Below are 23,897 nucleotides of genomic sequence, written 5' to 3'. Positions count from 1 at the left end.
CTGTACCATCATCTTGATAAGAAAAGCAAGGCTAGGAGCTGGGAACTTTTTCAGTAAGGGTAGGGCTGAGAAGTGGCAGAGGAGGGCTTCGAATGCCCATCTCTGGAGCCTCTGGACACAGGCTCTCTCCGCAGCTAACCTCATCTCTCCTGACCCCAGCACGGGAGTGGGCCACCGAGTCCCCAGACCCCCAGCCCTGCACGAGGCAGTGGCTAGCTCCTGGGGCCCAGTTGATGACAGAAACCCCTCCACATCGGAGGCCTGTCTGAAGATCTGGGGCCACTGGGCTGACCTCTCACCTCTGCCTCTGGCCTAAACGGGCAGAAGCCAGGAAAACTGAGCCTGAGGACCTGCAAGGGAAGCTGGGCGTTTAAACCACGCACGTGGGGCACGCGGCTACACCCATGAACACCAACGATCCCAGCAAAGTGGCAGCAGCGGCACCGGCGACAACGGTCGGTGCTCAAGGAGCCCTCAGCCACCGGCCCACCTCTGCGCAGCGCAAGGAGCCCTGAGTGTCACAACAGTCCAGAGAGGCAGGCCCTCGTATCACCCCCGTTCTAGATGCAGGAACTCCGACCCCAAGAGGCTGAGTTGTCCAAGGCAAACAGTGAGTTCATAGGGGATGCAGGATGGAGAGCCAGGCAGCCCAGGGCCGAGCCACCCGTATCAGGCAGACGGGGGGACCGGACCTCCCCTGGGTGGAGGCGGCCAGGCCGGGCACTTTTCACCCCCTTGATGGCTGGTGTTTTGTTGTTGTGGCTTCAAGTCATGTGTCTGCCTTGAAAACATACTTCTCTTGTGCTCCTTTGCCCACTGCACCCTTTCTCCCTTCCTGGGAGGTCCAGCCCCTCATCTCCCATTTCTTGGTTCATCTCCACCTAAGAGCCCTCCCTGGTTCCTCCCCAGCCCCCATGGTACCCTCTCCCCGCCTTGAGCGCCTCTCGGCGCCACCCACCGCCTCCTGGGGCTGCTGGCTGCTGGCCGCTGGTGTCGAGCGAGCTCTCTGCCCCGCCTCGCACTGGTGGGCACGAGGCTAAAGGGCAGCCTGCTGGCCGGCCGGCCAGCCGTGACGCCCCCTGCCACAACCTGGCCCTCCCCGGACCACAGAATCCCTCGGTGACCCTACCAGGAGATCCTGTGTGCACTTTGGTCGTACATTCCAGGGGCTGCATACTCTTGCCATTCAGACTCACGCCTGCCCCTCCGTTCTGTGAAGAGGCCCCGTCCAAGCCTGTGTAATGCCACAGGGGACCCCAGGACCTGACACTTGCTGCCACGAGGATGGGTGATACAGTGAGCTGAGGACATCACACTTGTCTGCTGTACAGGCTCAAGTCCTTGCTCGGCCTCTTATCAGCTGTGTGGCCTCGGGCGTATTACTCAACCTCTCTGAGCCTCAACATCTTCATCAGCAAGATGAGGATTGCAAAGGTAGCCATGTTTAGACAATCACATGGAGTCATGTGCAGAAAGTGCTTAACAGTGCTTGGCTCTTCGTAAGCACTCCACAAATACTAGCTGTGTCATGACGGTCATTGTTTTTGCTGGGTAGCAGGCATTCACTGTGTCCCTTACGTATCTCGAATTACCCCCACAACCCTAAAAGGTAGTCGATGTTACTATCCCCATTTTACAGATATGGAAGCGGAGCCTCAGAGAGGAGGCAGAGATGCCTCTGAGGTCACACAGCGGGATGATAAGGCAGGATTTAAACCTAGGGCTCTCTGGCCCAGGGAGCATGCCCATTGTTAGCCCCAAAATGGGCAACCTGGAGCCTAGGAAGCCCACTGCCCCCCCTCTTCCCTGAGAGCCAACTGCTGCCTGGACCAGCCGGACCTCTGGCCTCTACCTCCCACCTGCTTTGGTTCATGGTGCCTTCCCTCTGCCCTGGCTTCTATCAGGGCCTCCTCTCATCCAGAACTGGGGGTGGGAGGGCTGCCAATCCTTGGGGGCAAGCCAGCTGACCACCCCTCCTGCTGGATGTCTTCCCTTCCGGTGTCCCTGCACACACTTCCGCTGCACTCCCTTCTAGCTCTGGCCTCTGCCCCTCCTGTACCTTTCTGCTCCAGCAGCCCCTGGCCCGTCCCTGACCTCGTATCCCAGGTCTAGCTGCCACTAGCCATGCTGCAGGTGCAAGAGACAAACACTCCCGTTTCCCATACTGAGCACCTGACATGGAACCTTTCACTCCCCGCAACTGTGAGATGGGTAGTGCCACTGGGCCCATCTTACAGAGGAGGAAACTGAGGCTCAGAGAGGGGAAGCGACTTGTTTCAAGGTCACCTGGCTGGTGAGTGGAAGAGCTCCGTTCAAACCTGGGACCAGTCTGTGCTCTGCAGCCCGGCTCAGCAACACTGCCCCACATGACCTCATCAGACTCGAGGGTTATTGATCTGATCACAACCAGAATTCTCATTATAGCCCCCTTTCACTGAGGGCTTTTCGATACCCACACCCTGCTACAGCTGCTGTACACCACATGGCGCAGGTTAGAAGGGAGATGTAAGTGAGGCTTCAACTGTCCTCAGCTCAGAGAGGGGAAGTGACTTACCCAAGACTGCACAGCAGTAAACAGCAGAGCCTGGACTCAGCCTCTGCCTCCACATTCCCCACTCCTCCTCTGACTTGCAGGGGCCTCACATTCACCGTAAAACCCTTTGTCCCAAGCCTGCTCCTGTCCCAGCTCCAGATCTCCCAGGGAAACCCCATCCCCCATGGGGTTTCCCAGCAGGAGCCCTCTGAGCTGAGCCCCCTCTCTCCCCCTTGGCCCAGGCTTTCTTGTCACCCCACAGAGTGCTTCTTAACCACCCTTGGGAGGTTGGCAGCTACCTGGTTTTGGGATCTTTACATTAAGGAGAAGGGTTCTCCAAGGGACTCTGAGTTACAGCAGCACACCCTACTCTGTGGCCTGCCTGTCAGGCTTGGTTTTAGGGCATCTTCCCAGCTACCCTACAGGGTATGGGTTATCTCCACTCACCCACAAGGGGTCGAAGGACCAGAGCAGGCCATCTGCCCTGAACCAGAAGCTGGTGGTAGAACAGAGTCCAAATGCGGGTCTGCTGTTTGGCCATGTTACCCTCTGGTCTTCCCTAGTTTTCCTCCACCCAGTAGAGAGCCCTTACTCCCCAGGCAGACTCCTCTCCATATCCCTACCAAAACGACGATCCCACTATTTAAGCACTTCACGTGATCCTCTCCTTTGGTCTTCCCAGCAAACCCGTTGGGGGGGGGGGGGGGTCAATCATCAGACCCATTTTTCAGATGAAGAAACTGCAGCACCAAGTGCTTACTCAGCTAGGTGCCCACAAACACTGCGCCTTGGTTTACTAACCTGTAGAATGGGATCATAACAGCCTCTCCCCAGGGTGGCTGAGGACTGCACAGGATGGTGGAAGCCAGGGGCTCTTGGAGACACGCCCTCAGGATGCTGGGAGATGAGGCCCGAGTGTACTTTTCTCCACCCGCCAGCATCCAGTCAGGGCCTAGCCTGCCAAAGGAAGGGCCCCATGTCTCCTTGAACATTTCCTCAGCCCGGGGATGCCGGGATGCCGAGAAAACGATGAGTCATCCACCCAAGCATAGGCCTCCCAGGAGCCTGCAGTCAGGTCCCAGCCGGGGCGAGGAAGGTTCCAGGCTGGGAAGGGGGCCCCATGGACACGATGATTCCTGGGCTGGCCCCACCAAGCCCTGAGTCACCAGCTCTCCATAGCTGCCCACGGCCACATGCTACTGGCCTTAAGGACAGCTCTTAGACTCCGCCCACAGGCCCCTGCCCCCTGCCCCCTAGATTTGTACATCTGTCCACGTTCCTGGTGTCCTAGCTCCCCTCCTTCCACCCAAGAAAACTGGGTCAACCCTGACCGTTGGACATCACTCGCCCCTCACCTCCTGTCACACAGTCCCAGTCCCTTGTCCTGCGAGGGAAGCAGGCCCTCCCCTTCGTCCCTGGCCTTATCTCTCTGCACCTTATAATTCCTTTACCTCTTGTTTCTCCTTCGTAGACTATGTCTTCCTCTTGCCTGGCATTCCAAGGGTTCCTTCTAGAACCCAAATCTGACCTTATCTCCCTCCACTAAAAACCCTCCTGTGGACTCCTTGCTTTCATTCATGATGACACAAGGAGATAAGGACACACTAGTTCCTCTGACTGGCTTTCCAGATCCTTCTCTTCCATCTGGCCCCAGCCAATTTCACCAGCTTTTCCCCTCAGGACCCCGCAGGGGTTCTCAAGCTGATCTGACCATTTACCCATCCCTAACCCATTTGAAATGGTCTGCAGAACATGCTTCCTTGGGAAGGTGGCCTCAGTTGCCATGATACACAGCCTGTGCTAACCTGCGAACACCTGTCCCACCTCCTAGCTCTTGCTCACATTCTCACCCCCCTGGAATGAACTTCTCCATGTTCTGTTCTTGCGGAAAAATTTGTTTGGGCCCTCAAGGTCCAGCTCAAATGTTGTCTTCCTGAGGACTCCTCAGACACCTCTGGGCAGGAGGAATAGTCTGGACCTTGGGGCCCCCGAGGCCCTCTGAGTACAGAAGTGCATAAGCAGTTCTCAGACTCCTGCTCTGAGGCATCTGCTGCCTCCCACAGTGGGGGGGGGGTGTCCCTTAGGGGTAGCAGCTCTTCTATGTCCTATGGACATAGCAGTGAACAAAACAGACTGGTCTGGGGATCCCTGGGTGGCGCAGGGGTTTGGCGCCTGCCTTTGGCTCAGGGCGCGATCCTGGAGACCCGGGATCGAATCCCACGTCGGGCTCCCGGTGCATGGAGCCTGCTTCTCCCTCTGCCTGTGTCTCTGCCTCTCTCTCTCTCTCTCTCTCTCTGACTATCATAAATAAATAAATAAAATTTTAAAAAAAGGAAAAAAAAAACCAGACTGGTCTGCCCTGGCAGAGCTCATAGTCTTATGGTGAGAAAGACACTAAACTTATAAACTAAAAAACATACATAATGTCACGGGGTAAGAAGAGTTATAGAAAAAATTAAGTAGAAAGGGAGGGTGAGAAGGGTCTAAGGGACCTAAAATGGTCCTGACTAGGTGATCCAGGAGGGCCTCTCTGGGGAGGTGAGATTTGAACAAAGACCCAAAAGAGGAGAGGAATCAGTTGTGTAGAGATCTGGGGGAAGAGCATTCCAGCCTAGGGGAATGGCCAGTGCAAGGGCCCTGGGGCAGAAGTGTATTTGGTAGTTTTTAGAATAGCAAAGGGGTCAGTGTGGCTGAGATCAGATGGGCAAGGGGAGAGTGGAGTGAGGTGAAGGTAGCAGGCAGCAAGGACAGATCATGCCAGGCCTCGGAGGCTTCAGGAAAGCCTTCGGCTCTTGCCTGGAGTCAGACAGGCATCTTGGAGGGTTCTGAGCAGAGGCAGGTGAGAGTCTGGTTTGCTTTCTGCGAAGTTTTCTCAGGTGCGTGAGTCAAAGGGGGTTACGGGGGGGGGGGGGGCGGGGAGTGAACACAGTGGGGTGGCTGGAGGGATGGAGGTGGTGAGGAGGTGAAGCCTGAGATGTATTTTCAAGGTCAAACCAACAGGATCTGCAAATGCACTGGATGGGGATGAGGAGCTGTAAAGAGTCAACATGACTCCCAGGTGTGGCTGAGCAGGGGCAGGATGGGGCTGCTGAGATGGGGACAGGTAGGGAGTAAATGAGGGGCGAGTGACTGAATGCACAACTGGCCAGGCTTTGGGAGGTCACACCCAGCTCTGGTGCTCTCTGGGACTGTGAGAGTGCTCTCTCCGTTCTCAGCCTCAGTTTCCCCCCTTCCCAGGCTGGCCTAGAGGACTGGATGACTTCGTGGGGAGGGGACAGGCCCAGCTCCGGGCCACTCTGTCTCCCCAACCCTGCAGCCTGCCCAGGCTGGGTCAGACTCTGGAGCTGCCGTTGAGGTGAGGAGGAAGATGGGGGTCTGGGCACCTGTCTCCCACCAGGCTGGTAGAGGGCTGCCTTGAGCTCTGAGAAGCTTTAGTGGAGTGCCCTCAGCTGAGGGGCACCATATGCCGGGGGTGGGGAGGTGCAGAGAGCGAAGGCCCCTATGGATCCCTGCCTCTACGCCCTGCAGCTCAGAGGGTCAGACAGCCACGGAGCCCAAGCCCTGCCACTTCCTTACCGTGGGACTCAGGCAGGTTCCCTGGCCTCCTTGATGCCAGGTTCTCATCTACCTCACAGAATCTAGGGGCAACTGAGTGAAACAAAGTGTCTGGCACCTGCCAGGGGCTAGAAAACATGGGAGATGTGCTCAGGCCCCTGACCAAGGGAGGCAGTCATTACAGCAGCCTCCCTGTGTTCTAAGATCCTGGAGTCCAGAACTCAAGTTCCTGGCCTGGGACCAGAGCAGGGGTGGGGATGTGGGGGTGGAAGCGAGAAGGCCTCCAGGAGGCTCACCCTACTACCTTTCTGCCTGCTGGATACCTACAGGCTTTGGTAGAGTCCCCAGCCTCACCCCTTGGCACCCCTCCTTAACCTCTGGGAATTGGCAGCCAGCACCAGGAAAGGATTCAGAGGCAGGATGGACCAAAAGAGCATTCGTGTGTAATAACTAGAGAAACTGAGGCTCAGAGCAGGGCAGGAGCCAACCAGGGCAGAGACCCTGAGCTTTCAAGTCCCCAGCTCTGGAGGCTCATGTCACACCAATGCTGCTTATCAAGACCCTTCTGGTGTCCTGTGCAATTCAGTACGACACTAACCAGCCCCTATTGGTGCTAGAGACAGAAATGACTCTGACACAATCTCTAAGGAACTAATAGTTATTGCCCACCAACTAGGGACTTGGCTGGGTGCTTTCTTTCCACTGGCCATCTAATATCCACCCTGGCTTTCATCACCATCCCCATTCTCCGGGTCAGGAAACTGAGGTTCAGTGAGATCGCACAGCAGCTAACATTTCCTAAGACTTGCACGTTCTTCAGGCTCTATGTTGACTAATGCATGAATCTTCATACAGTGCTATGAGGGAGACAGAATGATCAGCTCCATTCTACAGATGAGCAAACTAAGGTCAAACTGGTAAAAGGGAAGTGCTGGTATTTGAACCCAGTGCCCTGTGGCTCGAAACCCCAAGGCCCCCACCCCCTGTATGTCAGGGGGGCCAGGAGCAGGAAGCAGACTCAGGAGTCCTTGTTCTAATAAGCTGCCCACCGTGGCAGGGCCCCACCCAGCTCTCTTCTGCTCCCTCTCCTGTTTGGGGGCCCAGGGTCCAGGCTTGGCTTTGACACAAGTTACCAGACAAAACCCCTCAAATGAGAGCGGAGCTTTTTGAGTTTGCCAAGCCCCCTGGTAGAAAATTATAGCCCATTTTCCAGATGAGGAGAGTGAGACCTAGAGAGTCAGGCAGGATACTGGCCCAAGGTCACATAGCCAGGAAGTGGTTGAGTTGGGCTCTACCCGGGCTTGACCCCCTCACTTTGAGTCCAGAGACCTCTCTCTCAGAAGAGCACACCCCACCCTCCGTGGTGCTGGGTTTTGGGCTCAGTAAGTGCCCTTGTAGGGCAGGGGGTGTAGGGGGGAAGAGGGCTGGAAACAAGGAGGTGCATTGGCCATTGTTATGGAGATGGGGACAGGGACAGGGACAGGGTCACTGCACCACTTCTTACAGCCACAGCCACTGCCTCCCTCAACACTTCCCTTCGAAGCTGCTGAGGCCCCAGGGGCGGCAGGGACCAGGGCAGCAGCTCCGCTGCCTCTGTCACAATGAAGGACATCCCCTGTCAGCCCTGCACTGCCACACTGATGGGGTTTCTTCAGTAGGATCTCAAACATGTGTGCAGGCACACACTCACACACTCGTGGCCTGCCGATGCCCAACCCCAGGTGCTTGCACATCTGCCAACACAGATGCCCACACTCACACACATTCACAAGCATGTAGTCTCCCCTCCACCTGTACACACACACACACACACACACACACACACTGCCCCAGGCACACAAACATCCTTTGCCTGCATATGGATGAGCACATGTACACGCACACACACACAGTCACAGTGCTACACACGCATGCACACACACACACAGCCTCCTTGTGCACACAAATGCTCTACCCCATGAGCACCTGCACCTGTGCACACTATTCAATCAGTCCCATAATCTCTGAGGGAAAAGCTGGCTTGGAGAAGCCCAAGTTTGCCGGAGGCTGGGTCAAGGCTCTGGACCTCTGTCCCTGGCCAGCCCTAGCCACCAGCTGCCCACCGTCCCCCCCCAGTCTTCCCAGCAGTATTTTTAGGGTCCCAGATGGGCCTCCTGACTTTCAGATACCCCGAAACAAGAAGGCTGTCTTTGGGGCCATTCCAGGTTTAACTCAAGCATCACCCAGGGTCCAAAACACAACCCCTGGAGTACCCAAGACCACATTCGCCCAAATCACTGAGGCTTAATTGACAAAAGAGCCCACTTTTGCCACTCATGAGAAATCCAAATGGGGCCTGTGCCAGATGTCACTGTCAACCTTCTCCAAAGTCCCCCAGGGCCCAGGACAACAGAGGCCTCCTCTCACTCCATACCTGTCTTCGTGAGCCCCAGTTAGGCCCCAGACACCTCACATGGAACCAGTCCTGTCTCAAGCACCAGCCTGTGATTACAGACATCTTGAGCAGAGAAATTCTTGTAAACTAATTCAGATTAAGGTGTAATGGACTGAAAGCTTGTCACAAAGGACCTGTGCTTTCCATGGGATCGGGGCCACAAGACCCATCAGCCGGGGTCAGACTGGAGATGTACCCCAGCTCAGGGCCTGCCCCCGTCAGCAGCGTGGCCTAGCCCCACATCTTGCTAAGCCTCAGTTTACTCATCTGGAGGATGGCAGCATCGACCTCTGGGGGATTGCAAGAATTTGACAAGTCGATGCGTATCGATCCCTCGGCACAGTGATAGGCACACAGCAGGTGACTTGGAAGCAGTCACTGTGGTGATAGCTTGGAAGAAAAGCAGGAAACATTGAGGAATTCAAGCGAAGGTCACAGCATATATTACACTGTGTTAAGTCAGAGGCCATTTCCCGCCCAGACCAGTGGCCGCAGGTGCCAAAGGTTTACACAAAAGCTCTGGGGAGAAAGACCGAAGACTGAGAAAACGCTCTCCACTAAATGAACGTTGTCTGCAAACTGGGAAAAGACCACCATTAGTCAATTTGGCCAGCGGAACACCTGGGGTCTGGCTCGCAAAAGCCTAATGTTGACAGTGGGGTTTGGCAAGCTGGCGTTTCCCCTCGGGGAATGGGGCTCTAATGGGGGGATTCACGGCCAGTGATGGGCCTACAACGCCCACACTGGAGCACAGAAACCTGCATTCCAGTCCTGGCTGCCTACCAACGGAAAGCACCTCTCTCGAGGCCTCAGTCTTCCCATCCGGAAGATGGTAGAGTTGAGCTGAGAACATCTATCTCCAGGGAGGTCCTGGTTGTTGACAGGTGGCCCGGGGCTACCCCAGCCATAACCTGTGGCCCTCGTAGGCCCGGGGAAGGGGAGTGCTGGGGGTAGACAGCCCCACTTGAAGAGACCAGAGGAAAAGGAAAGAGGTTGGTTCACTTTGTGGCCGATGCTGGAGCCGAATCAGAGGGTCTTGCCTCCAAGGGGTTTGCCTCCCCTGCTTGGCAGCGCACAGAGTCCGGAGCAGGCCAAACACAAGAAATAATAAATCCTAACCAGGCTTTGCCCAGTCAGGAGGCCCCGGCTGGCTCTTGTCATAAAAAGATCTTATCCCCATGAGCACCCCGTGCAGCGGGTGGAGGACTCCGCCCTCCTCCCCTCAGCCCTCAGCCCTCAGCCCTCCGCCTCCACTTCTATTTCCTGTGACAACCTGCAAACTGAAGACCAACTTGCCTCTCCCCCACGCCCAGGCTCTGGCTCGACCCCCGCCCCGCCCCGCCCCCGCCCGGGCCCCAGCTGCAGGAGGCCCCGCGGAGTGTAATTCCCCTCGCCCTCCTCTCCGCCCTGGGCCCGTCCGGGCAGATTAAGCCTTTGTCACACACACCCAGAAAAGCTCAGGGCCAGATGGGACGGGACAAGTGGTGTCAGCTCATCGACCCGCGGCCGGCCGGGACTAGGGAAGGGCCCGACCACAGCACCGCATATGGCTGTGGGAGGAGGCAAGGGGGCCCTGGGAGGGGGCAGCCAGAGAACAACATGGAAGAGAGATGACACACCATTGCCACCCTTGGGACCGCACACCGCGCCAGGGGCCCTGGTTCAGCTGCCGGATGACCCAACTCCCACACCTCCTCTTCCCTGAAATTGTTTTGCTGCCCGCCCTCCCTTGGTGGCTCGGAGGGCTTCTTTATCACATCCTCAGCCATGCCCACCCCCCCACACACACCAGCTGGGTGCCCAGAAGCAGGCAGAGTGGGACCTGCCCCGATACCCAGGACCCAACGCAAGGCCTGTGGGTACTGATCAAGTGCCTCAGACAAAGGTTTACGGCCTGATGACCTTCACAGAAGCCCACCCAGGACAAAACTACAGGGTGTCTCCCAAGTGCCACCAGAGGCAATGGCAACTTTGTGTGTGTGTGTGTGTGTGTGTGTGTGTGTGTGTGTGTGTAGGCCAGTGAAGGTAGGGGATGTCCTCTGCACCTTTCTAACATGGTCCCATTCAGCCCCTCCCAGGAAGAGGCCATGGCTGGCCCAGAATTCCCAGCAGGATTTGTTCCTCTTAGATCAGTGGAAAGAAAAATGGAAATATAAAAATAATTACTAAGCTCCAGGAAGGTGCTTGAAGATGGGGGTGGCAGGACTCTGGGGCAGCTCCTGCGGCTGGCTCCAGTTGGCTGGGCGAGTGGCAGGTAACTAACAGGCTCTCTGGGGACAGGCAGGCCAGGCAGGAAAGCACAAGGAGCTGGAGGGACAGGCTGTTGAAGGAGGGCATGGCTGCTCTGTTGTGTTTGTCGTCCTCCTGGCAGCCTGGGCAGGGAGACCTGGGTCCCCTTTCTCTGCGTCCAAGGCAGGTGGTCCCTTGGGGAAGGCATATTATTGGCCTGGGAGCCAGGGTGGAGGGTCGTGAGGCCCCTGATGCTGGGGACAGGTGAGGCAGGTCGACGTGGGCCTCATGAAGGGTCTGAAGCGACTGGCTGGGCTGGGAAGACCTGGAGCCCAGGCCTAGCACCCAATTTCTGAATGTGGCCTGGATGGATGGGTGTGTGTGTGTGTGTGTGTGTGTGTGTGTGTGTGTGCTCATGCTTGCTTTGCTCTGCCTTGACAGTAGTGTTGCTAAGGGGGTAGGGGACCTGCCCCATGATGCCCATTCCCTAGGGCAGAAATGGACCCACACAGAGAACCAGTGAGCCAGCTGACAAGTCTGAGGGTCACCTGCCTCCCAACTTCAGGAGTGGGTGGAATGGGGGATCCTGCCTCCGACTATGTGGAAGGTTGAACCAAGACTGTCAGCTCCCTGGGGAGGCATAACCAGGCTGGGGTAGGAGGTGCTAACTAATCCGGATGGCTGAGGACACTGCCCCAGGGTGGGGGGCACAGACCCAGTCAACCACCTAGTGGGTCACTGACCTCAAAAAAAAAAAAAAAAAAAAAAAAACCACACTCAAAAAAACCTAGCCCAAGATGGGAGAGAACCCAAGGGGGTATGGAACTGGCAGGGTGGGGAAGGAAGGCTGACCTAAGCTGGGGAGAGGCAAGGGTCCTCACTCCCCCCATGGGAAAGTGGGAACTGATTTGGGCTGGGGGAGGGGTCCCCGACTCGATCCGGGGAAAGGACAATGACCCAGACTCCCCGGGCTCGGGGGAGGCCCCTGACTCGCGCGGGGTGGGCCACTGCTCCCGCCTCGCCCTCCGGGAATCCGGCCCCGGCGCACCCCTTGGCCCGGCCCCACGCTCCGGGTCCGGCCGGAGGCGGCAGCGGCGCAGATGGGCTGCTGGCGGCCGCAGCGGCAGCGGCGCGGTGATCAGCGCTCCTCGCAGATGGGCCGCCCGCCCTCCGCGCTCGCGGCTCCCCACTCCCCGCGGCCTGCAGCCCCGTCCCCTGGGCGCGGGGGGAGGCGCCTCCGGATCCGCTCCCCGGCTCCCGCCTCCCTCCCTCGCGGCCCCCTCACCCCGCGGGCCCGGGCCCGGGCGGCCGCCGGAGGGGGAGGGGGAGGGGACAAGTGCACTTTTCGTAACGACCGAATCAATTGTGTGTGAAGAGCCCGCTCCGGCCGGGGACGGGGCTGAGCGCGGGGCGGGCGGGCCGGACGGGGGAGGAGCGCGGAGGGGGGAGCGGGGGAGCGAGGGAGGGAGGGAGGCCGGCGCGGGGCGGCCCCGCTCGCTCGCTCGCTCGCTCGGGCCGGGCGAGGCCGGGGAGGGAGCGAGGGGGGCTGGGAGGGAGGCCGGCCGGGCCGGGCCGGGGGCTGAACGCACTAACGGAGGGTCTCCGCGACGGAAAGTTCAAAGCTCAGCAGCGCCCCGGGAGCAGCCACCCCCCCCCAGCCCCCACCCGCTGCAGAACAATGAGGTCCCGGCGGGGGAGCCGCGGGGCCCGCGCCGCACGCCCTCTCCAGGGCGCCCGGGGCCGGAGGGGACGCCCCCGCCCGGCCGCCCGCCTCCTCCCTGCCGGCGGCTGCGGTTCCCCGCCCCCTCCCCCACGCCACCCCGCCCGGACCGGGCCGGCCCCGGGGACGGGGGAGGGGAGGGGAGGGGATGGATAGGTCAGGCCGCCCCCGTCCCAGGGAGGGGGGGAGCTAGGGGCCCGGGGGGCGGAGGGGGCGCCCCACCCACCCGCGCGAGGCTGCTCCTGCGCCAGGCTGCGGCTCGGGCCGCCCCTCCCCGGGCCAGCCCCGGGTGGGGTCGGGGAGACCATGCCCGGGCGGGCCCCCTCCCCCGGCGCTGGGGAGCCGAGTGGACTCCCCGTCCCGCGGCTGCCCCTGCCCCCCTCCCGCGGCACCACCCTGCACACACACACACACACACACACACAGGCGCGCGCACACACACACACACACACACACACCGCCCAGCCGGCCCGGGGGCGGGAGCGCGAGGCGCCCGGGACAGGCAGCCCCGGGGCGGGCGGGGGGGAGGCTCGGGCTTCGGAGCAGCCGCCTGCTGGCTGGGGGAGGGGACGGGAGGACGGAACATGCTGGGGTGAGCTGCCCGGGACAGCCCGCCCGGCACGGCCACGGCCCGGGCAGCAGCGCAGAGGGGGGCAGGGACGCCCCGCACCCGGAGCGCTGCCGGGGCGGGCCGGGGCGGGCGGGTGAGCAGGGACGCGTGCGCCTCGAGCGGGCCTGACCCACGGACAACCTCAGGGACACACGTTCGGACACACATCCACACCCCCACACCCCCACAGCCCGCCCCCGCCCGCCCCGAGCCCCGCGGCGGGACCGGCCCGCGGCCGCCGCGCGCGCACTCACCGAGCCCGTCTTGACCGGCACATACACCACTTGGCCCATCTTGGGTTCCCGGCCGCTGCCCAGGCGGAAGCCCTTGGAGCGCACCCAGAACTGGAACTTGCCTTTCTCGCCGGCCGCCGGGCCGCTGCCCGCGCCGGTCCCGCCGCCGCCCTGCAGGACCTCGGCGATCCGCTGGTATTTGCTGCGTGTCACCGTCTTGGTTTTGGCCGAGTCGCCGTAGGTGCGCAGGCACCAGTCCCGGAACTGGCGGCCCAGCTCCGAGTCCCCGGGGCTGCGCTCGCGCTCCCAGCCCCCGCGCAGCAGCAGCGTCGGCTTCGGCATCCTCCCGCCGCGCCCGGCGCCCTCGGGGGCGGGCCGGCCGCCGGGCCGCCCGGTGCCGGGGCTGCGCTGGGCTGGGCCGGGCCGGGGCGCGCAGCGGCCCGGGCTGTCCCGCGGTGTGGCTCCGGCGCGGCTGCTTGATGGGCGCGGGCGGCGGCTGGACGCGCGGGGCTGCGGCGCGCTCTGTCCTGCTCGGGCGGCGGCAGCGGCGGCGTTGGCGGCGGCGGCTCCGGCTCGCCTCCTGCTCCGCCTCCTCCTCCCCCCGGCCGGGATGCGGGAGCGATGGAGGCAGCTCCGGGCCCGGAGGTGCAGAGGGGGCGGGCCGCCCCGCGGGCGGCCGGGGGAGGCGGGAGGCGGGGAGCGGCTCCGGGCGCGGGGAGCGAGACCGAGCTTGGGCGCGGGCGGCGGCGGCGGCGGCTGCGGCGGCGGCTGTCAGCTCGCGCGGCTCATCCTGCTCCTGCTCAGGCTCCCGCTGCCGCTGCTCTTCCTCCTCCTCCTCCTCCCGCGCCCGCCTCCACCACGCCGCGGGATCCCACCTGTTAGAGCGTCGCAGCCTTCGCCGCCGTCCCCTCCCTCCCTCCCGCGCCCGCCCGCGGGGCCCAGACCCCGCCCCGGCCCGGCCCCTGGGGGCGCGGGGCCGCCGCGCCCGCAGCCGCCGAGAGGGCCGGAGCCGCAGGCGCGCAGTGCCCAGCCCGGGGACCGAGTTCCCTCCAGCCGGGCCGGGCCTGGCCCCGAGCCTCGCAGGCCGCGCTCCGCCCGGGTCGGGCGGTCTCGCAGGGCGCAGGGCGCAGGGCGCAGACCCCGCCCGGCCACACGCGTTCCTGCCTCCCCGGCGGCCCCGCCCGGTTTTAGCCCCGGCGCGGGCGGAACGGGGCAGGCGCCCTTCTCTCCCTCCCGCAACTGGCCTGATTTCTCCGGTGCGAGCCCAGCGCCAGAAGAGCAGTGTTCCCCGGGGAACCCCAAACCGCCGCCCTGCGGGGCCTGAACTTCCTTCCTTCTCCCCTCACCCCGAATTCCCCGAAGTTTGGCCGGCCCTACTCCTGCCAACCCCTCTGCTCTGGGACAGCCCCAGGCCCCAGGGAAGTTGTCAGCATTGGCCCGCGGCCTCACTCAGGCCAACCAAGGCTTTGGGCCACGCTCAGCACACCCACAAATTCATTCCAACATGCCCTGCCTTCATGGGGGCCCCTAGGCCTAGAATCTCTTGCTGGGTAAACTGAGGCGGCCCTCTATCCGCTTCCTCTCCAGGCAGGACTGACCTTGGCCCCCTCACCCTTAATGAAATCACTAACATAAATAAAGGCACAGGCGATTCTTCTGGATTTCTGCCCTCCTTTCCTAACAGGTCATGAGGAATTACTCGGCTTGTCTCTTTAATGGTCACTGAGGTCCAGCCCCATGTCCCCAGGCCACTCCAGCAGGCGAGTACCCACTCAGGCCTGAGGGCCAGATTTTGACCAGTGGAGGGCCATTTTCTATCTAGAAGCCAGTGGCTACCCCGTCCCAAGGTCCCCCACTCTGGAACCTACAGTGTGTGGTGTCCTGGCATCTTGGAGGCAGAGCGGATTGGCCCATTTTGCAGATGAGGGCCTGGGGCCTGGAGAGGTAGCCTGACCTGCTCAAGGTCATACAGGGAGGAGGAGAAGGTTTCAGCCCAGGGCTGTCTGTCTCTGGTTCCCACATCACACAGGAAGTCTCTCCTTGCCATCCCACTGGGAGGAATCCTCACACTGGATGTGCCTGCCTCACTTCTCCCAGTAGACAGGGAGTTCCAGATGCTCAGGGCCCTGGTCTGACTCATCCCTATATGCCCAGGCCCTTGCCCGGTACCAGGTACACAGTAGGTGCCAATAAATGCTGAAAGAACCAAAGAGGTCTTCCAAGTCCCAACCTCGCTCTGCATTTCACATAGAAGATTTATTTTTAGATAATTTACATTTCCATGTTACTTTATATACACCAACAACTCCATAGTCATTTTTCCTCTTCATCTTCCCAAAAGCTCTGTTTGGTTCCATGGCCATTTTTCAGAGATGACCACTGGAGCTTAGAGAGGGAAGGTACCACCTAAAGGCCCCCAGTCCCAGAGGTGCGGAGGCCTCTGCATGATTTGGAAGCCCACATCTTGACTTTTCCAATATACATTCCCTGCCACAGCTGACTTCCTGCCCAAGGGGAAGAGCGCCCTCCCCCAGGAACACTAATGACCACTCTCAGCAAAGGTGCCCCGGTGCCCAGGTGTTGGGGCCCCCATTTGAGCCTGGGTCTTTCTTCAGTGCCAACACCCACTCCAGCAACCCCTGAGCCAGACCACCCGTCCATGCAATCTGGGTCTTTGCCTGCCTTTCAGAATCCAGAAACCTGGCTGCAATCTTGGGCTGAATTCTAGTGTGGCAGAAGGTATAGCGCAGTGAAAAAAACATAGACTTCCGGTGGAGTCAGATGGATTTGAGATGGAATCCTGACCACTGTCTGCCATGGCACTCTTCATGCCCACAGGTCCCAATTAGCTGCTCCCCAACGGAGTAAACCCCTCAGCCCACCCCTCACTGAACCCCCAACTTCATCTTCTTTTTAGTGGAGAGGGTATGTGGACATAAAGGCTCAATAGAATAATATGGGTGAGAGTACCTGGCATATGATGGGTGCCCAAAAAATGCCATTTTTGCCTCCATAGAGGCTGCTAAGTATTCAAAGAGGAAAACAGGCATTGTTGATAGTTACTGTATTTCATTCACTCAACAAACATTTCTTGAAGTAGCCGTTATGCACCAGGTGCTAGTGATAAAGCTATGGGATTCCCCAAGGTCCTTGCCCTTGTGGCGCTCACTAATGGGCGGGGAAGATGGCCGTGGAATAAGTCAGCCATCAATAATTACAACTTGGGAGGTGGCACCCATCTAGTACAGTCAGTAGAGCATGTGACTCCTGAACTCTGGGTTGTGAGTTCAAGCCGCATGTTGAGATAGAGGTTACTTAAATTTTTTTTTTTTTTTAACTGGGACGCCTGGCTGGGTCAGCGGTTGAGCATCTATCTGCCTTTGGCCCAGGGCGTGATCCTGGAGTCCTGGGATCAAGTCCCACATCGGGGTCCCTGCATGGAGACTGCTTCTCCCTCTGCCTCCCTCTCTCTCTGTGTGTGACTCATGAATAAATAAATTAAATATTTTTAAAAAATTCTTTTTAATTAAATCTTTTTTAAAATTACACCTTGGGGAAAGAACATTGACAGAAATAGGGAGCTGTGAGAGCAAATGGACATGAAGGACTACTTTTCTTAGGGGGATCAGGGCAGACCCCCTCCAAGGTGGTATATTTGAACAGCAAGTTAAATGACAAGGAGCCATTTCTGCTACATTCTGAGGGAAGGGCATTCCAGGCCAAGGGAACAGCACGTGTAAAGGCCCTGCGGTGGGAAAGAGATTGGCATTTTCCAGAAGCTGAAAGAAGGCCAATGTGGCCAGAGTGAAGTGAGTAAGGAGGGGTTGGAAGGCAGGAGACTGTAGGAAAAACCTTGGATTGCGTTCTAAGTGTGATACAAGGCCACTGGTGGGTTGTAAAGAGGGGAAAGACTGAGAAGTAGAGAGGAAGTGAGAGGTGGAGGCCCCAGGGTCTGTGGTCAAGGGCCCTGGAGGTCAGAGGCCTTGCTTTCTCCTCCCATATGTTAGCTTACTCTATCCTAGGCACATCTCAGCATCATACCCCAAAAAGTACCATGAAAAAAGTGGAGGTGGTCGAGCAGAATGAGAAAGGCCTACTGCAGCCCAAACCCACTTCTGCCAAAACAGATCCCTGGACCTCTAGCCTATTCATGTCAGTGGTATCCTTTAGCAGGTGTCCTGCCCCTGAGCATGCTGGATGGGAGGTGAGTTTCTTTCAACGTCCAGCTTGCAGTCATGGTCCTAGGGGGCAACTGCTCCTCTTTTCTTCCTGTTCCAGCCACCTGCTGAAAGGACAAAGTAGGCTGTCCCATTAATCAAGGTTGTAGAACTCCCAGATTTTTTCTTTACCTTTAGTCCAGATGCCCAAGGGAGACTGGGATTGAAGCACAGAGAACTCAGGCCTCCATCTACTTGGGATGCTAACGGTAACATCCTGGGTCGCAAGAGGTTACCAATGAAGGGTCTGCAGAGAGGATACAATGGAAACTCTGCCGTTTACAGATGGGTAAACTAAGTCCCACAGAGGGGAAGAGGCTCAGGGCCACAGGCAGAGCCTTTACCTGATTTGGCCCAGATCACTGTTTTTCTTTGAGCTCTGCCTCTGGGCCCAGGTAATTGGGAATGCCCACAACTCAGAGGTGAGGTGGGACAACCCCAGCCTGGGGTGGGGCGGGGTGACGCAGGCCCCACTGAGGCCTGTCCACCAAAGGCTAGGGGGAGCAGGAAGGCCCCGAAGCCTTGGGGAGGGGTGGTTTCCACTGCCAGAAGCTGGTGTCACTTCCATCAAGAGCTTGTGAGGCCATTGTCACCTCCCACTCCAAAGCACCCACCCCTGCAGGCTGCCTGTGCACACTTCCCTGCTGCTCCAGGTCCACCTCACCCAGAAAGGCTTCCTGATCCCTCAGTTTGGCTCCGGGGCTCCCACGGTTGCTCACAGACCCCCGGGCTTTCCCCATCCTGGCTCTGACCACACAATATCACGTTTACCCGGTTACCTGTCCCTACCGGTGCCCAGCACAGGAGCTGAGGCGTAGCAATTGAGTAAATGAATAAAGTTTTAAAAAGTGAGGGAATGAATGAAAGAATAAATGGGCCGGCTCCCAAAATGCATAGCTCAGATGGAGGTAGACAGCATTTTTCCCCATACTACTCGCCACCCCCTTACCCAACCAGTCTCTCAGCATTTTAGCGTGCTCCTCGGGGCAGGCTCTGCTGCGGAGTGGCCTGACCCGGGTTCCTCGCCCTGAGCCTTGTTTTGTAACAGCGCTAAAGTGGTGATAATAATTATCCCTAACTCACAGAGCTATTGTGAGACAAGCACTCAATGAATATTAGCTCTTACGATGAGTGTGTCTGTCTACCAAGTATCCCGACCTTCTGTCGGGACTGTCCTCTCCGTGTCGGACGCCATGCGTGGTGTTGGGAACACAGCAATAAACAAGACAGAGCGGGGCCCAGCCCTCGCGGAGCTCAGGGAATAGCTGACTTCTCAAAGATCATGGCAAATGGGTTGAGAATTAGAAAACAAAAAGGTGCCACGAGAACACACAGTGGGGAGACTCGGGTGAGCATCTCTGAGAAGCCCTACCCACAGGCTCCTAGGACGGAGGCACTCGGGGCTGAGAGCAGAGGAAGGAGAATACAGTGTCCACACCTGCAACAGCCCATGCCGTGGTGCCTGGGGCCCCACAAGCCCCTGGGAAAGCATTCTGCCCACCTCACAGAGTCTGGAAATCTTTTGAGTCCAGCATCTCCCGTCTCCAGAAATGAAAGCATAAAGAGACAAGGAATTTCTTTAAAAAAAAAATACTTTATTTATTTATCCATGACAGACACAGAGAGATGCAGAGACACAAGCAGAGGGAGAAGCAGGCCCCATGTAGGGAGCCCGGCATGGGACTCGATCCCAGGTCTCCAGGATCACGCCCCGGACTGAAGGTGGCACTAAACCGCTGAGCCACCCAGGCTGCCTGAGAGAAGGAATTTCATTCAAATGTCACCTCCCCAGAGAAGCCCTCCCTGACTGCCCTTTTCAAAACAGCTTCCCAGTGATTCTATCCCCTTGCCCTGCTTTGTTCATCTCCGCAGACCCAGCATCACCTTCCAGTCTGTGGATTTATTTGTTTCCTTGGTTCTATTCATCTCATGCATTGGGACGTGTTCGGAAATGACAGGGATTGTGTCCTGACTGCAGTATCTCCAAGTCCAGAATGGCCTGGCACATAGTAGGTGTTCCATACATAGCTGTTGAATGAATGAATGAAGAACCCCAAGAGTGTGTGTGCGCGTGCGTGTGTGAACATGTGTGTATGCATTATAACTAAAATTGCAATGAGATCCAAGAAAATGTATGTCAAATGAGAAAGGAAGCTGGCTTGTCTTTCTGTTATTAATTTTTTTCTATTGCTAGTCACTCCCCTTCATCAAGCTTCAGCTTCTCCGTGTGTAAAATGGAGCCAGTACCTATTTCACAGAATCACTGTGAGGCGTCAATCAAATGTGGTGCAAAGTGGCGAGGTGGGGCCTGGCACACAGTAGGCACAATTCTATTAGTCTGACAGTGCCCTTGGTGGGAGAGGCTCATGGAGGGGAACCCCTGGGCCTGAGCCTTCCTGCATGACACAGAGGAAGCTGACACTGGATCTGTCCCGTCACTTGAACTTGCCAGTAATTTATTGATGCTGGATGCTGGCACCTAGCAGCTTGCCGGGTCAGCCTCAGGGAGCAGGTGTGGGGCCACCAAGGCCTACACCTAGCTTCACCCAGGGGGACCAAGAGGGCAAGGATGGATCTGTGTGGCCCAGGAAAACTGAGAGATCAGCCCTTATGAATCCCCTACTATGTGCCAGGCACTGGGGGACTGGGAAAAAAAAATCCAGGTGTGGTTCCTAGCTGGCCTGAGCTCACAGAGGGTGAGATGGACATAATTTCCAATTTGAGCAACAAGAAAATTGGAAGTGAGAGCTGCGTGAGAACCTACATGCTAGGAACTTCTTACATGTGACCACATTTAAGTCTCATATGAGGCCTTGTTTGTATTCTCTATTTGTCGTCAAGGAGAGGTCCAATGATGTGCTCAAGGTCACACAGGGAGAATTTGAACCCAGATCTGACCAGCTCCAAAGCCCAGATAGGGGTGACTGCCACCCTGCCCCCACCAGGCTGGCTGGGCTAAGGTGTGTGTGAAAAACAAACAAACAAAAAAATCAAAATGAAGGGCTCCAGGAGCTCAAAAGTGAGAAGCAAGTGGAGGCCCACTGAAGGCCTCCTGGAGGCTGAGGCCTCTAGCTGGCTTTCCGAGGATGGATAGAAATAGCAAACAGGGAGTGGGATTGAGAGCAGGGAAGCATCCAGAGCAAAGGCCGGAAGGTAGAAAGGGAAATGGTGTGTTCGGAGTGTGGTGGGCATGGCCACCTGGGTGAGCGTAGGTGCCCTGTCAGGGAGCAATGGGCATGCTGGGGCCCTGAATGCCTGGTCAGGCTTTTGGCCTGGCAGGTGGGCCATGGGGAGCCATGAAAGGTTATTGAACCATGAAGCATCTGTCTCCCCCCTGCCCTGTGTGTTCGCAGAGGCCGCCCAGCTGGGCCAGAGGGGGCCTGGCATGTAAGCACCTCTGATGTCAGGTCCAGCCTCACCTCCCCCCACCTCCTTTCATCAGCCCTCTGGGCTCAGCGTGCTCACTGGCTCCGGAACACATCCTGCTCACTCTCACCTCTGTATCCTTGTTCTCACAGATCCTTCCTCCCGGAGTGCCCGCTCTGCCCACCACCATCCTACTCATGATGCCAGTCTCCCTTGCAGGCCCCTTCCTCCGTGAAGCCCACTCTGGCCACCCTGGCCCTTAGGTGCATGCGTCGGCCTCAGAGGCCTGGGCGAGGCAAGGGCCCACCCTCCACTAAACCTGCAGCACTCACCACCCACGGTGGGCACCACCCACCTACCTAGTGGCATCCTTCTCCCAGTCATCTGAAGTTCCTTAGAAAAGCTGCCCCTTCCCCATACTCAGGGCATGTGGCTGGGGCACTACTGACCCCAACACTGGCCATGGAAGACACCCTACACCCTTGACCCATGTGAGTGTGGCCAGATTTCTGACACCACCACTTGAGCCCCTGGATTCAGTCATGCTTGAGGTCCTCTTCATTCTCATCTAGGTCTCTTTGTGCTGGATTTCTTGCAAGCCAAAGAGCCCTTGTCAGATGGACCATCTGTTCAGTGCACTATGGGCCTCCTCTGGTCTGGCCCAGATAGCAGTACCAGCCTCCTCACTGGACTCCTGGCCTATAGATTTTCCCCTCCACCCCAACCCAAAGGGTCTCTTCTCTCAGTTATGTCCTCTGTTATGCCGCAGCATACAGTCTGAACTCCTTGGCTCGGCATTCAAGGCCCTTCACTGTCCTGTTCCAGCCCCACACCCCTAGCCCTTCTCTCTTCCAATCACAGCGAGTTTTCCATCCCCTGGAACAACAAACACTTCACATGACTGACTTGTATATGCTGTTTCCACCCCTGGGACTGTCCTTCCTCTCTAATTCTCTGCTAGAAAACTCATACTCATCCTTTAAAACCCTATTTGACTGCTAACTTGCCTGCCATACTTCCTTGACCCTCAGGCAGGGTGAGATGCCTCTTCCCCCAGCACCTCCAGCTCCCCAGCTGGCCCTTATCTCTGGCTTGGCTGGCTACCTTCTCTCCAGAGGAGGAGCTCCTCATAGACAGGATCCTGACTTGCTCATTTATCTCCCAAAGGGCCCACTAATAGTTGTCAACTTCCTGACTTATCGATAGGAGTTCAACTCAAGGTTGTGGATCATTAGGGGACTCTTTCTGCTGGCCAACTCTTCCAACGAACCCCTCACTGGGTTTTCTTTACTTCAGGACTTCTCAGAACCTTTAATGTGCTCATGGCCACTGTGAACTTCTGTACCAGCTTTAAATCATCTTACCCAACTGCCCATTTCAGGAATGACAAGGGACAAGAGAGGGATAAGGACTCATCCAGGCTGTTGGCAGCAGCACAGGGCCTGGGGATCAGCCTCCTGCTACCTCAACCAGTATCCTTGCCTCTGCCCCTCTGTTCCTCTCTTCTGCACACCTCAGGCCCCCGCTGGGTGCCAGTCATCTCTGTAGCAAAATGTCAAGGGTGAGGGTCTTGACACCACCTACATTTCACCTACATTTGAATGTTCTATCCCCTCTCACTAGCTGTGTGACCTTGGCCAAATGACTTAACCTCTTTGCGTTTTTGTTTCCTCATCGATATGGTGTTGACAATAGCAGCACCTACCTCATGGGGCGGCTGTGAGGGTTCAAGGGAAGCAGGCCACATAGAGGCACTTTGCACAGTGGCCGGCACACAGTGGGCCCTCAGTACATTGCCGCCAGCATCCCCGTGACCTCAGCTTTCTCAGGAAATATTGGCCACACTGAGCCGTAGATCTCTCTGGAGAAAGATGCCAACTAGATGCCAGGGCCCACCCGGGCTGACCTCCATGGGGTTTGAGTCCAGGTCTTAGCACGGGGCCTGCTCATCCAGACGTCCAGGTCTTGAGCTTTCCTTCTCCTTGATTTGAAAAAGATATTTTTTGTTTAGAGGCATTTCCCCCCCACTTCGTATTGGCTCCATAAATTGGATTTTGTTGAGTGGTTTCTGACAAGCAAGTCGAACAGGCATGTGTGTGGAGGAAACGCAAGGCCGCCTCTGGCCACGGGGGTGGATCTGAGGCCTTGGGTTCTGCCGGTTGCCAGCCGCGAGCTCAGTTCCCGGGCAGCTGCGTCCTGGGGAGAGTGTGTGTCCTTGGGGTGATCCAGAAGGACTTCTTCCCTGGGGAATTCTTTCCAGAGTTTTCCCAGAACCTTCCCTTAGAGGAAAGACCCTAACGGCAAATGGCCTGGCTATTTCCCCCACCCCACCAAGCAAAGGGGCTTCCTGGGTTTCGATTCATGGGGGGCAGGGGGTGTCTCTGAGTCTCCTACTCCGAGTCTCCTACTCCTACTCAGTCACCTCCATGATAATAGTCAAGGACCATGAGGCAGATTCCCAGTGCTTCTGCACATCCTTATGCATCCAAACAAGGGGAAGCTGACGTAGTAAAGCAGGAGAGATTTCAGTTAGACAATAGGAAGGACTTCTTCCTCCAGGTAGCTCAAACCTGTGCTATGTCTGACCTTGGAAAGAGCACTAAACTAGGAGTCAAGACAGCTTTGGCTGATGATTATGGTGGGGCTTTAGGTCAGTGCTGCATTTTCTCTCCTTGGTTTGCTCATCTACAAGATGGGGATTATAGTTTCTATTCACTGTAATAGAATTCAGAGGATTTCAAATGAGACGGTGGTATGAAGCCTTGAGGTCAGCGGCAGGAGGCTGGATCAAATGACCTGCTAGGTTCCTGTTCCTTTCTTGTTTGGAAGGGATTCCCAGTGCTCTGGCTCTGGCCTAAGGCTCAGGGACCCACAGTAAAGGGTGTGAGTGTGTGAGTGTGTGCATGTGTTACACAGGTGCTAAGTCAACAATTTATTTTCTCCCCCTTCTCTTGGGCCACTCACCAGATGCAGGAAGAGCCACAGGCAGATGATAGAAAG

General features: G+C 57.8%; 1 protein-coding gene across 2 annotated transcripts in view; it reads right to left on the bottom strand.

Annotated features, from left to right (window-relative positions):
• NOL4L (nucleolar protein 4 like) overlaps positions 1-13,656 on the bottom strand; it is a 130,686-nt gene extending 117,030 nt beyond the window's left edge. For both annotated transcript variants that reach the window (XR_008662092.1, XM_055307554.1), the window contains exon 1: positions 13,336-13,656. Coding sequence is in view for 1 of the 2 variants with exons in the window: in XM_055307554.1 (XP_055163529.1) it covers positions 13,336-13,656 (321 nt within the window). In the remaining variant the exon portion in view is untranslated. The remainder of the gene's footprint in view (positions 1-13,335) is intronic.
• Between the last annotated feature and the right edge of the window lie 10,241 nt (positions 13,657-23,897).

Source organism: Nyctereutes procyonoides, unplaced genomic scaffold (assembly GCF_905146905.1).
Source record: "Nyctereutes procyonoides isolate TBG_1078 unplaced genomic scaffold, NYPRO_anot_genome, whole genome shotgun sequence".
NCBI classification, from domain to species: domain Eukaryota; kingdom Metazoa; phylum Chordata; class Mammalia; order Carnivora; family Canidae; genus Nyctereutes; species Nyctereutes procyonoides.
This window is presented reverse-complemented; position numbering and strand designations above follow the sequence as displayed.